The sequence below is a fragment of the Triturus cristatus genome, chromosome 10 (assembly GCF_964204655.1).
Source record: "Triturus cristatus chromosome 10, aTriCri1.1, whole genome shotgun sequence".
Lineage (NCBI taxonomy): Eukaryota > Metazoa > Chordata > Amphibia > Caudata > Salamandridae > Triturus > Triturus cristatus.
The window spans coordinates 166,861,181-166,876,592 of record NC_140593.1 but is presented as its reverse complement, the minus strand read 5'-3'; the positions used below and the strand labels follow the sequence as shown (position 1 = coordinate 166,876,592).

Here is a 15,412-nt window from a genome sequence, read left to right as displayed (position 1 = left end):
ATTAAGAGTAGTAACTTACCTTTGTGAATATCAAAAGAGAAGAAAACTTTTGACTTAAGTCCAAACTTACCTTTGTGAATGGGGCCCTAAGTGAGCAGACTTGGTCTCACCACTGGAGCACTTCAGAGCAGGAAGTTAATCCAACCAGACTCTACTTGGAGTGTACAACACACTAACACCCCTTGTTCTCTGCTTCATCACAGCTGCAGTGCTTTATTAACCAATCGCGGTGGGTCGTTCACATGTGAGAGGCGTTGTAGATGTTAAATACAAAGAGAGTGTTCGTGCAGGTTTGTTTCGCCTTGGTATGTGACTTGCATCATGCCACATCACAGTTTGGGTGCTGGCCTGGGGGCTCAGATCAGCCAATCAAGGCAAGATGGGGGACATCCAGTTATCTTTCATCTTTAGCCCTGTCTGAGATATTTAACAGCGTTATAATCTTTGCTCCTCTGGTGCACTGACAGCCAGTCACTTTAAGACAGCTTGGCCTGTCTCTGCCAGGAGCTGTGGAGCTTTGGAGCTGCGCCACGCAGACTCTTGTCAGATCTCGGTGAAAAGCACCATCTCACAGCGCCATCTCCTCAGCCTGTCCTCCGGCGCCATCTGCTTCAGTCTGTAGTGTTCCTGCAGGAGATCTCTTTCACAGTCGCTCCTGTCAGCAGCTTGCTTCCAGCTGGCCTTTCCAGTCTGAAATGAATTCTCCGCACAATCGAACTGAAACACAAAACTGCTTTCTGCATCACAAATAGCGGCTGCCCTCCCAATCCAAAATGGAGGCCCACTCTTGACCTTGTATGACCACTGATGCACTTAGCATGTCAAGCGAATTTATATAAATAAACATATATTTTACTGGGATGTGCCCCATTGTACGTAATAATGTTAAAAACTACCAGTATCCAACAAATCATGCCTCCACTGGTGGAAGTGCAATTTTCACTTCTCTTTATACCTTGGTATTTTGTATGGGTAACTTACAGATAACAGACATAGTACCACATATTTCATGAATATGCTGATTAACTCTTCTTAAGCATGTTACAGTGCATTGATGGAAGTGCTGCAACTTCACTACTTGCCTACAAAAAGTTATTACAGACAATAGAGATTTAATGTTCCTACCACAGCTGCATTTTGACATCTGAATATACCTATAAGAGGAATCTATACCTTAGATTCTCGTAGGGATACAACACATTCCCTCTAAGTTGAACATTGTATTGTAACTTTTATATGGTGCTTCTTGCCCTTAAGTGGGGTTCTTGGATGGGTAGAAAGCTCCTGCACACATGTCTGTGGTTGAAAGGGTGATCTCAACAAAAGTGTGCCTGTGTGGGGAGTGTTTTGGTGTCTTGTGTGAAAGACCAGAAAGGTGCTCTTGTCTTGTTTTGGGGTGCTGCATACAGCATTGTGATGGATGAACTCACTCTGAGAGATAGACACCCAGATTTATTATTGCTGTAGGCTGGTGGCTTTGTGCGAATCTCTGAGTTTTTGTGATTTCTTTCTTCAGAAATGTTGTCAGCTGTTTACAGAAGGGGGTACACTTGGAGTTTTTGAGTTTGCCGAAATGACATAGGGTGTGTAGGTGAGGGGTAGTGGTGGATCCTTGTGATTAGCATATAAGATGAAGGACGATTTGATTGGTAGTGGTTCTGCATCAATGGACTGCATTAGAGTCCTGTAGATCTCCTTTCGTGAAGCAAAGCCTTCCCATGTGCCACTCAGGGCTTAGTTTAGAGTGGCTTCATGATACATGCAATTGGAAGAACCAGCATGTCTATTAGGGTGATGTTTGGTTGGAATTGGATGATCGATTCATGTTGTGTTGGATGACATCGCCTACAGGCAGAGGATTGGTTTGGACTGTTATGACCATGTCCTCGGACCCACCCCCTTAGCATGGGACAACACCTGGTGGCCCACCACCCTCGGCAACCCCCCCCACCCACAGACCACACCTGAAACCTCGGCATCATACTCAAATCCTCCCTCACCATGACCTGACAGATCAACGCCGTCTCCTCCACGTGCTACAACACCCTCCACAACATCGGACCCCAGTACCTCAACGAAAGAATCAGTTTCTACGTACCCAAGAGAAACCTCCGCTCCACCGACCTCGCCGAAATCCTGTGCATCCGCAGAGCCAGAGCAGGTGGAAGAGCCTTCTCCTACATCGCGGCAAAGACCTAGAACGAGCTCCTCCACTCTGCACACCTTCGGGAAGAGCCTCAAGGCCTGGCTCTTTGGCTGAATCGGAGCAGCGCCCCCCCCCCCTCCCCCAGCACCTTGAGACCCTCATGGGTGAGTAGCGCGCTTCACAAATCCCTGATTGATTGATTGAATGATATTGATTAGAGAAATATTTTCTATGCAACCATGTGTGATCCACTCTTGTACTGGATACTTTCTGTGTAGGTAAGTGTATGAATCTTGGAAACAAATGTATTTCTCCGGTTCAGGTGGTGATGGCTGTGTTGGTCTTCTAAGGTAGTCATGGTTAGTACACTGTGTGGGCATTACTTATGGCAGGGGCGGCTCCTCCTTTATGGCAGAGGAGCGTCGCCCCCTGCTGAAAGATAATAAAACATTTTTATTATCATTTTATTTTTAGCCCTGCAGGCTGCGAGCCGAGGGACGGGAGGGGCCTCTCATCCGGACGCTGTACCACCAGGGAGGAGGAGGAAGTGGTGGGCACTGCCAAGTGCACATGACGGTTTGGCCGGCCAAACCATCATGCACACTTAGAATTTATCCACCAAACTGTGTTGTACAGCTGGGTGGAGGCTCCAAGTCTATGTCTGAGTGCCGAACCGAGGCGCTCAGACCATTCCCAGCATGTGCGCAGCGCTGGCATTGGGAGCTGGGAGCCTGCGCAGTGTGCAGAAGGATCATGACAAGGACGCGAGCATAGGGAGCAAGGCAGCAGTCGTCAGAGCAGGTAAGTTTATTAATACTTTTTTTTTATATTCCCCCTCCCCCCGCACCACCACTTCGCAGTACGAGTGGATGTTATTGGCTTATGGTGCCCATAAATCCAGAGACGGTGTAGCTTTCAAGTACTCGTGCAGGTTATCTTAGCAAAAGCAATGTCATTACTTCCTTTCTGAATTTCAGATATTCCTACTTATTCCGTACTCTGTCTGGCAGAGAGTTCCAGAGCCTAGCTGCCGGGACAGATGAGGCAGATTCCCCCAGTGGATTCCTTTTAGTAGGGCGGTACGACGATCCTTGGAGCTAATCATGAGCATAGTGTTGTATTTGGGGAGTATTGATATAAACGCAGTTGTAGGTCCCCTGGGCTTTTCCTTGAGTTGCTCTGTGAACAATGCAGAGTGCTTGAAAGACCAATCGTCCAGCTATGGGCAGCCAATGGAGAGTTTGGAAGACTGACCTCATTTGCTCCCTTGCAAGTAGGCGAGGTAGTCGTCTTACAGCTGTTTTCTGAATCTATTGTAGTTTTCTTATTAGGAAACCTTAATAGGCACAAAGTTATAGGCCATCAGCATAGTCAATCCTAAAAAATAAGTAGTGACAGTCTAGAAGAACTAGAATGTGGGGGAGTGGTCATCTTAATAACTTTCACCAAGAGAAGAGAGGTCAAGGTAAGTTTGTCCTTCGTTACCGATGTGCTGCACATTTAATGGATGATATTTTACAATGTTTAGTGTTGGAGTTCAAATAAAGAAGACGCACAATATCCAGAACATACGCTACATAAAAGCGCAACATCAACGTCCATGATGTCATTGGCAATACCAGGTTCACCGTCACAAGCAAAGAGCTAATGTATAGTGCTGTGATCTCATAAAATGCAGAGAAACTTATGACGTGGGCATGATGCAGGATTTGGTGGCTCAGTGAACTAATCCAGCTACTGTAGGGGCCTGTGTTTGACCTCATGGTCACAGGTTCAAATCCCGGCGGGGTCACTCAGCCTTTCATCCTTCTGAGGTCGATAAAATGAGTACCATGGATTTAGGTAACAATAAACATCTGTTATTCAGCCCCAAGAGCCCCTTCAGAGTGAACGTGCGCTTTACAAATACACGTTATGTTATGTCTCTGACATCATCCTCTCCCTCTTTGTCCCCCGGCTCCCCTCCCTATCCGCCCCCCCCCCCCCCCCCCATCACAGTACCTTGCATCAGACTCTGGAGGTTGAGTTGAGCCTCCTGATGCAGCTCCTCCACACATGGCAGCCGGTTGGAGGACAGAAACACGTTCACGGGTTGCTGCCATGACACCTTGGAGTGGACGGCTTTCTTGCTCTCCTGGTCCAAGTTAGAGCCAGCTGCAAAAAAAGAGGAAGACAATAAGACTAGATCCTAAGCACGTATATAATACAATTTATTGTATTTATATATTTTATTTATTTACAGTATGTGCTGAAATGTGTGACGGTCAGAACAAGGACCTTTGTATGAACCTGGAAGCGCCTCTCACTCACTCACACGCTCTAGTTTCTAGTTTGAACAGTAGGTGGCAGCAGCGGATAAGCATGTAACTAGGTGTTTCGATTTGTCATTTTGTTTCGATTTGTATTATAGTGTCATTTTGTTTAGGCTGCAATTGCAACAACCAGCCACTAGGCGATGCTGTAAATCAGCATCTAACAGCGAGCCCAAAAAAAAGCGACCCTCGTTGTGACCCCGACTCGAGACCGTCTGCACAATAGTTAGTTTAGTCCCTTGCTCGCCTCTGCACTGGTTTCTGTAGCCACATCGGCTAAGCAGACGGCTTAGTTAAAGGTTTCTTTATTTTCTGCAGTTATTTATTATACAATTCAATGTTATTAAAATAATGAATCATAGTGTGCGAGCAAGGAAACAACGGGAGACTAGTTGCGGTGCGAGAGAAAAGGCGGTCCTGGAGGCTACGGAGAGCGGCTTCAAGCAGAGAAATGCATCATTTAAGTGAGTTTGCAGTCCAACAATTCCCTTCGCTTCTTACTTCACTAGAATTGTCCACTGAAATTATGCGGCAATGCGCTTCCTGTTCCTGTATTATTTTGCAGCGTGAACACCTTAATATAGTGGTGCAAAAAGTCGTCACCTAACAAGTACTAGTTTAACACCTGAAGGCAACAGTAACAACTGAAAGGCAAGTAGTTAATCTTTGCAAAGGGCCTATGTCGCGACCCACCACGTGTGATACTTTTTAGAAACTTTTGAATAGTTGTACGACTGTACAATGCAGGTAAATACATTGTATGCCTTTACCACGCATTTTTTTTTTTACCTTGCATGTTTTTACGACAAATATGCTTTTTCAACCCATGCCATTACCACACATTGTTTTTATGTATAAAAACAATGTATTTGTGGGGGGAGACCACCCACACTCCCCAACTTACCTTAAATGTGTGGTAAAGGCATGCGTTGTAAAGGGGAAACAACCTTTACAACGCAGTCATTACATCGCACCACCTTTATATAGCAGTCATTACATCGCAACATCCTTTACATTGCATGTCATTACAACGCAGCCATTACATCGAATGTCACTACAACGCATGTTATTACAATGCATGTCACTACAACGCAGGCATTACATCGCAAGTCATTACAATGCATACCATTACAACGCATAGTTCCCTTACACTATCCAACACTTACCCTACTGTTGCACTCACTGGAGTTAGAATAGTAATTATTACCCCTATACTATCCAACACTTACCTTAAATGCGATGTAATGGTATGCATTGTAATGGTATGCGTTGTAGAGGTATAATGCGATGTAATGGTATGCGTTGTAAAGGTATAATGCGATGTAATGGAATGCGTTGTAAAGGTAGTTTCTGAAAATGCAATGCAATGGCATGCGATGTAAAAGAATGCGTTGTAAAGGATGTTGCGATGTAAAAACTGCGTTGTAAAGGCATGCATTGTAAATGTATGCATTGTAACATCATACATTCGTTGTAAAGGCATGCTTGTGGTAAAAATATACGTGCTAAAAGATGCATTTTTAAAGGCACAACGAGGTAAAAACCTCGTTGTAAAGGCTGTTTCCCCTTTTGAACGGTCTGAGCAGTAAGCAGTTTGTTTTGTTGATATCTAAACATTGCATGGCGAGTTGGTGATTATGTGGCAAAACTATCATAAGGCAAGACATAGCAGCCCACACGCGGAATCACATAGTTCCATTGGTCCTGAACGTGATGAGAGAGACAGACTTAGACCTGATAGCTAAGCAGGGACGGCTCCTCCGTTGGAGCGGAGGGGAGTCACCACACTTAAATGCCCCCACGCCCATAGATGAAGAATCAAATGGTAATTTATTACCATTTTATTTTTCTTCCTCCCGTCACGAACCGGGAGTCAGGACAGGCCGGGGCTTAGTGAGAGCAGTAGCAGGGAGGAGGGTGAGCTGTATGTGCACTTTTCAAAGTGTGAATGTACCTTTGGCTGGCCGTCTTGCAACAGCCGGCCAGACATGCGCACTTTGAAAACTCTAACCCACCTGTCTTAAGACGGCTGGGTTAGAGCACCTGTAGGCCTCCAGAGGGCTGTGGAGCATCGAGACAGGCCACTCCCGCCAATCAGTATGCTGCTGTCATGCTGGTGAGAGCAGCGCCAAGATTGGTCGAGGGAGTTGCTGGGGCCTGCACTGCAGTCGTGACGAGGCCCAGAGCGGGGAGGCCCTGTCGTGAGGTAAGTGCGCTTCCCCCTGTAGATGCCAGACACCTCTGTGGCTAAGAGCCATATTTAGAGTGTAGTGTACGGGATACTCTGTCACAAACAAGGTGGATATCCTGTCCAATGTTTTACAAGGGCATTATAGCATATGGCACTTGTATATGGCACATGGGATGTACAGCAAGTTTTGATGGAGTGTCCTGTCTGCCAAACCCTAAATATGGCTCTAAGTAGGGTCTCTGTCATTACAGTAAAAGGCAGGTGTTTCGATGGAGTGTCCCGTCTGCCAAAGTCTGGATAAGGCCCTAGGCAGGGTCTCTATCGTTACAGTGTGAAGGCTGGTGTTTCATTGGAGTGTCCCGTCTGCCAAACTCTGAATAAGTCCCCTAGGCAGGGTCTCTGTCATTACAGTAAAAGACCGCTGTTTCGATGGAGTGTCCTGTCTGCCAAACTCAGACTAAGGCCCTAGGCAGGGTCTCTGCTGTACAGCGTGAAGGTTGGTGTTTCGATGGAGTGTCCCGTCTGCCATACTCTAAATAAGGCCCTAGGCAGGGTCTCTGCCGTACAGCGTGAAGGTTGGTGTTTCGATGGAGAGTGCCGTCTGCTAAACTCTAAATAAGGCCCTAGGCAGGATCTCTGTCGTTACAGTCTGAAGGTCGGTGTTTCGATGGACTGTCCTGTCTGCCAAACTCTGAATAAGGCCCTAGGCAGGGTCTCTGTCGTACAGCGTGAAGGTTGGTGTTTCGATGGAGTGTACCGTCTGCCAAACTCTGAATAAGGCCCTAGGCAGGGTCTCTGTCGTACAGCGTGAAGGTAGGTGTTTCGATGGACTGTCCCGTCTGCCAAACTCTGAATAAGGCCCTAGGCAGGGTATCTGTCGTTACAGTCTGAAGGCCGGTGTTTCGATGGAGTGTCCCGTCTGCCAAACTCTAAATAAGGCTCTAAGTAACTTCGTAGGTTCTATGTCGTTATTTGTGTCTCATGTTTATAAACTAAAGGCTTTCATGGAGTGACAGAAAAGATAAGCTGAAGATGATGAGGGATGATGGTGGCGCAACAGGCAATGTAATGAACCTGGTGCTCTTTATCTGCCTTCAGCACCCATAAATCTGTGTTTCCATATACGCAATATGATCACAATGTGAGACAAAGACAGACCTACAGACAAGGCGGGTCTGCGGAGTTGCTTCAGCGAGGGTAATGGAGAGGCTAAGTGGCCCAGGAAACTATCGTAAGTGGAACACTAATCGTAACTTTAGCGAATACCTTCCAAAATGCCATAACTATTGCCTTTGCCAGTGCTTTTTTCGGAAGGAGTTTTGATCCTTCAGCTGTTTCAGTGAGTTGTCTAAGGGAGGTGTTTTGAAGACAGGTGGCAGGCCAGAAGGAACAGATGTAAATAGATTTATTTTAAAGAACGTGTCTGCAGCAAAGAGCAGACTGAGGCAGACAAGGAGACATGAAAGAAGCCTGCACAGAATAACTTGCAGGACAAGTTCTCAGGAAGGATGCAACACCTTTCAAAACACGCAGGGAGGACACGCAGGGAGGACACGCAGGGAGGACACGCAGGGAGGACACGCAGGGAGGACATGCAGGGGCAATAACCGAGCAACAGGTCCGAACCTTTCATTGCAAGAACAGGATTTAGATCTATTTTACAAAGAGACGGTGCACCAAGGGAAAAGTCTTTTCAATAGTTCCAATTGTTGTTCTTTTATTTTCATTCAACTTTCAGAAAAATCAGACTCAGCCAACGCGTTTCGTTCTCTACGAACTTCGTCAGGGCATAGATTGTTTCTAAGGAACGGCCACCACAGTTTCAAAAATAGCCGACTTCCAAGTGGTATATAGAATTGTATGTGACCTCTCCAAATATAGATGCGCTCGTAAATGTATCACCGGCTAGTTCAAATATAAGTCGGACTCTTAGTTCAGTCTGTATGTATCACAGATAAGAGTAAAACAACCTTGTTGTTGTATATTTAGGCCCAATGTGCAGGCTCCATCATTCTTTCAAAACGGGCGCTATCTCGAGTCACCGGCGAAAAAAAAAAAGAAAAAAAAAAACTTTTTTTTTTTTTTTTTTTTCGCCGGTGACTCGAGATAGCGCCCGTTTTGAAAGAATGATGGAGCCTGCACATTGGGCCTAAATATACAACAACAAGGTTTTTTTACTCTTATCTGTGATACATACAGACTGAACTAAGAGTCCGACTTATATTTGAACTAGCCGGTGATACATTTACGAGCGCATCTATATTTGGAGAGGTCGCATACAATTCTATATACCACTTGGAAGTCGGCTATTTTTGAAACTGTGGTGGCCGTTCCTTAGAAACAATCTATGCCCTGACGAAGTTCGTAGAGAACGAAACGCGTTGGCTGAGTCTGATTTTTCTGAAAGTTGAATGAAAATAAAAGAACAACAATTGGAACTATTGAAAAGACTTTTCCCTTGGTGCACCGTCTCTTTGTAAAAGAGTTTGTATATCTGGTTTTCCAGTAGAGCACAAGTACGGCATGCTCTGGACGTGTCTTTGCACCTATTAAGAAATTGTGTATTGATTTTGGATTTGGTGTGCTTAACATTGGTCAGCCGTACGGTTCTTTTGTTTATAGGATTTAGGTCTAGATATGGGCTAAACGCTGGATAAAGAACAGTGCTGAAGAAGGCAGCAAGAGAATGAAACAGAAGGGATCGGGGGTAAATTATATTGTAACGTGACACAAAATAAGTACAGAAAAAGCAACAGTAATGATGTAAGTTAAAACGTGAGACGATTTGTGTCTTAAAAAAACGAGCAATGCTTCAGGATGCGCGGTATGCTGGGCCGGGGGAGGTGGGGTGGGGGGGGGTGAACAAAAGGTGCAACTCTTATATTGAAAATCAGTATAGATACAAAGTTTGTGCACGCATACAGAAGAGCAGATTTGACTTACGTGAGATGGCCCTATCAATCAATCAATCAATCAAAAATCTTTATTCGGTAATACTATTTCATACCATGAAAGCATTTACATATTTAAAAAGGAAAAACATTTACAAATATACAATAAGCGTCATAAGATTGACAAAAGATGTTTTTATCTAGCTAAAAAGATAAAAGTACTAATAGAGCTATTCAGACGGTACGAAAAAAACAAACCCCCCTGTAGCAAATTTAAGATGCATAGGAGGGTAATCCCAAATCAACGTTGGGTAAGTTTAAATGGATCGTAACAGCCGTCTGTATAGGACAGTTAAAAAAAGGACATGTGAGAGAGCAAGTCTCATTTTAGAGGTTTGATCTGTGTCCGACACAAAATTTAAGGAATTTTGCCATATTTTGCACCAATGCTTCTGTTTCTAGCATCTGAAGAACCACGAGTGCTGGTCGGCATTGAGTTAAGCCCATCTGTTTTAAGAAAGGTATAAGGTATTGTTTCCGTGGTTCGGTGTAGAATTTGCAAAAAATGATTCCATGCAGGGTCGATTGGACAGAAAGGTCATCGCAAGGGCATAGCGTCAATTGGGGTGTCCAGTCGTTGATCACGGGAAAAGCAATTAGCCGATGGAACACATTCAATCGTAGTCTAGTCAATAAAAATTTCTCATAATTACTTAGACTGGAATTTAGGTATGGCTCTATTTGATCAGTAGTCTGAATGGGGAGATAAGACTGTACTGTTTTTTTGTTAGATTCAAGTGCCAGACGAAGATCTGCTAGGTGGTTTGTGCACATATCTCGTAATCTCTTTCTGGGAATCAAGTTTATATTTAAAGGATTTAGAAAGAGATGATCAAGTCCCAGATCAGAGAGAACATTTTTGACATAAGCAAGCCAAGTGATGTGTAGGCCATGATCCAATTTCATCCAATCAGAAATAAGAGCTTGGGTAAGTTTTAATTCCGGGGTAGACCAGACGCGGTGCCATAAAAGGATTGGCTGGATTCGTATCACGTCGGTGATGTGCGGAAGACCCAATTCATTGTGGATATTGAAAGTCGAGATGGACGACGGGACTGCCAGCAAGGATTTCAAGAAGGAGTTCTCAGTCTTTTGTAATGAGTCGACTCGTACACTACCCCAGATCCCAGCCCCATAAATTGCCGTGCTAAGGCATTTTGACTTGTAAATATCGATCATTTCCTTAGAAGCTCTCTTGCCCAATCTCCTCGCAAAAGACCTCAGAGCCGTAGTTGCTTTTTGAAATTGTAAGTTTCTATTCTCTATCGCACTTTTCCAAGTGGCTTTTTATCTATTACAACCCCCAAATAAGGATAAGTGACAGTGTGTTCTATTTTGGTGTCGTTTAGATAAATATTTTTCATTTTACAAGGTTGTTTTCCTGAAACTATTATGAAGGTTTTTTTGGGGTTGATATTTAGATCCAGGTGGTTCATGAAATTGGTGTATCTATCCAGGGCCCGCTGGAGCTCCAGGGGGGTACGGGCGACTATAACTGCGTCGTCCGCATAGAGAAGGGCGGGGATCGGGCGTGAGTTGACATGCGGTTGGTCCTGGCTTCCCCTTACCAAGGCTGCTTCTAGGCCATTGGTATAAAGATTAAAAAGAAAGGGAGCCAGGACACAGCCTTGCCTGACTCCCCGCTCGATCCCGAAAGATGACGTTAACTGCCCCCCTGAGCCGAATCTTACTCTAGTGGTCGTGTTTGAGTAGATTTCCCTGATATAATTAACCAAGTTGGTGTCAATTCCCATTTGTATCATTACAAGCCAGAGTTTGTTGTGATCAACGCAGTCAAAGGCTGCGGATAGGTCGACGTATGCCATGTAAAGGCTGCCCCCCTTTGCATGGACATACTTCCCTCTCAGGAGTGTAAGATTCAGGACCTGTTCTATTGTTCCTCTTCCTTCCCTGAAACCGAACTGTAGGTCAGATAGAATGTTGTTTGTGTCTGCCCAGCTTTGTAGTCGTCCTAAAAGAATTCTACCCACCGTTTTTCCGAAGGAGTCCAGAAGGGATATGGGTCTGTAACACGTTGGACAGTTCCTGTTTCCCTTTTTAAAAATGGGAACTAGGATCGAGTCTGACCAAGAAGTTGGTAAACCTACATGACCCAATGCCTCTAAGACGTTAAGTAGAAGGGGGGCCCAGAGGTCGACGTTCGATTTATACAAATCCATAGGGATAGCGTCCGGTCCCGGGGCCTTTCCTGAACTACTCACATGCAGGGCCAGCTTCACCTCTTCTAGGGTGAAATCCATCACTGGTGGATTTGTTCGGGACAGTGCTGGAGTGTGAGTCTGTCTGTCTTTCCCCGCTGGAATGGAGAAAATTTTAGAGAAGTGATTGACCCAGTCTTGCTCTGAAATTGTTGTATCCAGCTTGCCGCAAGCTTTTGGGCCGGCTAGGAAGGAAGAGTTAACAATCTCCCAAAAGGTGGTCGTATTTTTATCCTGACAACTAGCGTGTAAGGCAATCCAATGTGCCTCTTTTAGTTCTTTTTTCATGGAGGCAATCGCTTTGTTGTATGTGTGCCTGGCAGATGAAACCTCAAGATTATTTCTTGGGGTTTTTTTAAGGTTTTTTTTAAGGGTTTTATATGCCCTGGAGCATGTTGAGTTGAACCACCTAAACTTTGGTTTTTCCTTGGGTGTTTTATGCCCTGAAAGGGGCATAAAACACCCAAGGAAAACCCAAAGTTTAGGTGGTTCAACTCAACATGCTCCAGGGCATATAAAACCCTTAAAAAATAAAAAAATAAAAAAACCCTTAAAAAAAAAACCCCTGTCGTTACAGTCTGAAGGCCGGTGTTTCGATGGAGTGTCCCGTCTGCCAAACTCTAAATAAGGCTCTAAGTAACTTCGTAGGTTCTATGTCGTTATTTGTGTCTCATGTTTATAAACTAAAGGCTTTCATGGAGTGACAGAAAAGATAAGCTGAAGATGATGAGGGATGATGGTGGCGCAACAGGCAATGTAATGAACCTGCACAAAAGGGGCAACTTTTTTATTGAAAATCAGTATAGATACAAAGTTTGTGCACGCATACAGAAGAGCAGATTTGACTTACGTGAGATGGCCCTATCAAATGTAAACAGAATACAAGCAACGTATAGTTCTAGCCGTTAACACATTGAGAAGACTCAGAAGAACACAGGTCAAGATCAGAATAACATTTGTTCCAGAAAGTCTTGAAGCACGCAGCGCATTGTTCTTCCAATGCAAGCACATGGTCATCCATGTGAGATGATTCCGTGGACATGGCCTTCGTCTGTGCAATGGATGCATACATGGGCAGCATTCCTTTCCACCAATCAGAAAGCCAAGATGCAATGGACCAATGAGAACAGAAGGAACACTGCACTGCCGGGCGCTTCTTATGGGTTTAGCCCACTGGACGACAGATGAGGCATTAGTGGCGCTAATAAAGCCAGTTATAAGAGTTATCTGTATTAAAATGTGTACATTATGTGTGGAGATAAGTAGCAATAAATATTACGAATATTGACTATTTAAGTGCCCAGTACATACCACGAAGGTACAAAAATCTAATTTTAGTCCAAGACATCTAGGGACACTGATCCGTTGACAAATATCAAATTCCCTCTGGACACTGCTTAAAAGTTCTTCGTCTGTGAATTGCAAACTAAATCTCGCACCTTGCATGATAACAATTTGTTTTTACTGTGCTTCATGTAACATATCACTAACACAGTAGATGTAGGGTCTTACTAATAGCATAATTCTCAACAGGTGGGCAACTAGAGCCAAATTTCGGGGGGGGGGGGGCTAAGTCTTCCAGCCATAGGCAGAGTGGCTGTAAGAAGGGGTGAAAACACAACAAAAGCCTCATTAACGAGTAAATGGTCTTTTAAAGACCTGTGAAGTACTCGGGTCCGGCTGCAATTAGATGGACGCCAGCCGCGAGGCTGTCTCAGCCGGGCTGACACACATGACGGGGGGGGCGGTTTGCTGAAGCCCGGTGAGCCCAATGGGTGTTGCGCCCCTGCTTCTCAACTCGGCTGCCTTTGGCAGGTGCCACTTACCCTCCGAGGGTCGTGCATCGCTCACGCGTCAGCCGCCCCTTCTTCACCCACCTTGTTGTTGGATGCATGTGGTTCCAACAAGGTATCTTTATTGAACAGATGTTACCATTATGATACACACTTTATAAAGAAGGAAGGCTGAGTGGGCTCTCCAAGATTCAAACTTGGGACCTGCCGTGATCACTCCAGTGCTTCATTTGAGCTGGTGGTTTCCGGTGCTACGCACCTAATTGCCAGCACTGGGGCTTATGACTGTCTGACACATGGTGGCGCTGTCTGACTAATTTAGGTATGAGCACAATAACATCTGCTTATTAGTTCAGTTTACATTTATAATAAGTAATACCTGCCTTCCAAACCATTCTTATAGCTTTGGGGGCCTGGAATAGTTTGAACTGTCACACTAGTAAGAGTGTGATGGTTAGTAGCTGTGTTTGTACTGTCATTGGCAGCTGGCAGGGGCAATGTGTTGTGTAAGATGCAGTGTGCTCATGACCAGAGCCCCAGCACTTATTTTTTTACAAATTAAGCACTGGAACACCCTCGTGTAGAAAGGAACGTTCAGCTCGCTGAGCTATTCCTTCAGCATGTGATTGTGGATTCTCAGCTGTGAGAAGAGTGAAGCACGAGAGACCAGGTATAAAATACACAATCTTATTACATATGGCATGCTCTTGAAAAATATCCAAAATATCCAGTGTTCTCGATGTACGGAGGACAGGAAAATATTGTCATTTTGTTTAAAAAAAAAAAAAAAAAAGAGAGAAGGTGGAGAGTCCAGCTACAATCTCGAGTCTTGCCAGCTAGGCGCTACAAACGGTTGAGAGGTATGTATTGGGCAACTTCATGGTACTCATTCTACCATCCTCAGATGGATGGGCCACTGAGAGGGACCGCACTAGGGTTCACACATATGAACTGCAGATAACAGCACGTGCCAGCGGCGAGCATTGATTTGATGAGCTATCTTGTCTTCAGAGCTGTGTGGAGCTGCACTAAATAATCTACATAAATCAAACTTGTCCCTGATCTTTTTGTTCTGTTTTTCATCATGGTTTTCTGTATCTAATGTTTCCCAGAATATTTCAAAGGACCGTCACCATGTCCTGCTGTCTCACTTAATACACATGACGCTGCCTGGGCCACTGGAAAGGGTAGATGCATCTCTCCACTCAGAGATGAGCGCCCCCTCGTGCTCGTGGAAGGTGTGACCAGGGCTGCATTCTTCCACATTTATATTCCTAAATAAACCAGTAAGGGCCTCCACCTTGCTGTAAAAGTTAACAAAGCAAGCGAGAGAACTCTACTGGCTTATTCCAAGAATTCAATTAGCTTGGCATGCCATTATGTTTAAGAAAAACAACTGTTTTTTTACGAGTAGTTAGTTGTACATTAGTCCTGTATAAGATGTAAATCACTCTTAAATATCCAGTTATGATTCACAGAGAACTTTCTGTGTATAGTTGGTCAGATTTGAGGCTGAAGTGTAATTACGCCTGTATTTCCAGGAGTAAGGTGGGCACACACAGGAAGAAAAGCTTTGTAATTAACAACACTGTTTAAGTGAGTAAGCATCTCTTACTCCTGGAAATTCCGGAGTAAGTCATACAAGCCTGGGTGACGGGGAAGGAGTCAGAGACTGTGTATCATTCTCTGCTTTCACCTGTTGCTCAGGAGCTGGCCACTGTTCTAAAACAAACATTGGCAAAATCAATAGGTCTGCCTAACACGAAATATAGCTAGACAAAAATGCTGTGTGTGTGTGTT

At 44.6% G+C, this 15,412-nt stretch overlaps 1 protein-coding gene across 8 annotated transcripts in view; it reads right to left on the bottom strand.

Annotated features, from left to right (window-relative positions):
• The window catches only part of NHSL2 (NHS like 2), a 1,089,020-nt gene that overhangs the window by 57,540 nt on the left and 1,016,068 nt on the right, over positions 1 to 15,412 (bottom strand). For all 8 annotated transcript variants that reach the window (XM_085630752.1, XM_085630751.1, XM_085630755.1 and 5 more), the window contains one exon: positions 4,148 to 4,300. In XM_085630752.1, the coding sequence (XP_085486878.1) occupies positions 4,148 to 4,300 (153 nt within the window). The remainder of the gene's footprint in view (positions 1 to 4,147; positions 4,301 to 15,412) is intronic.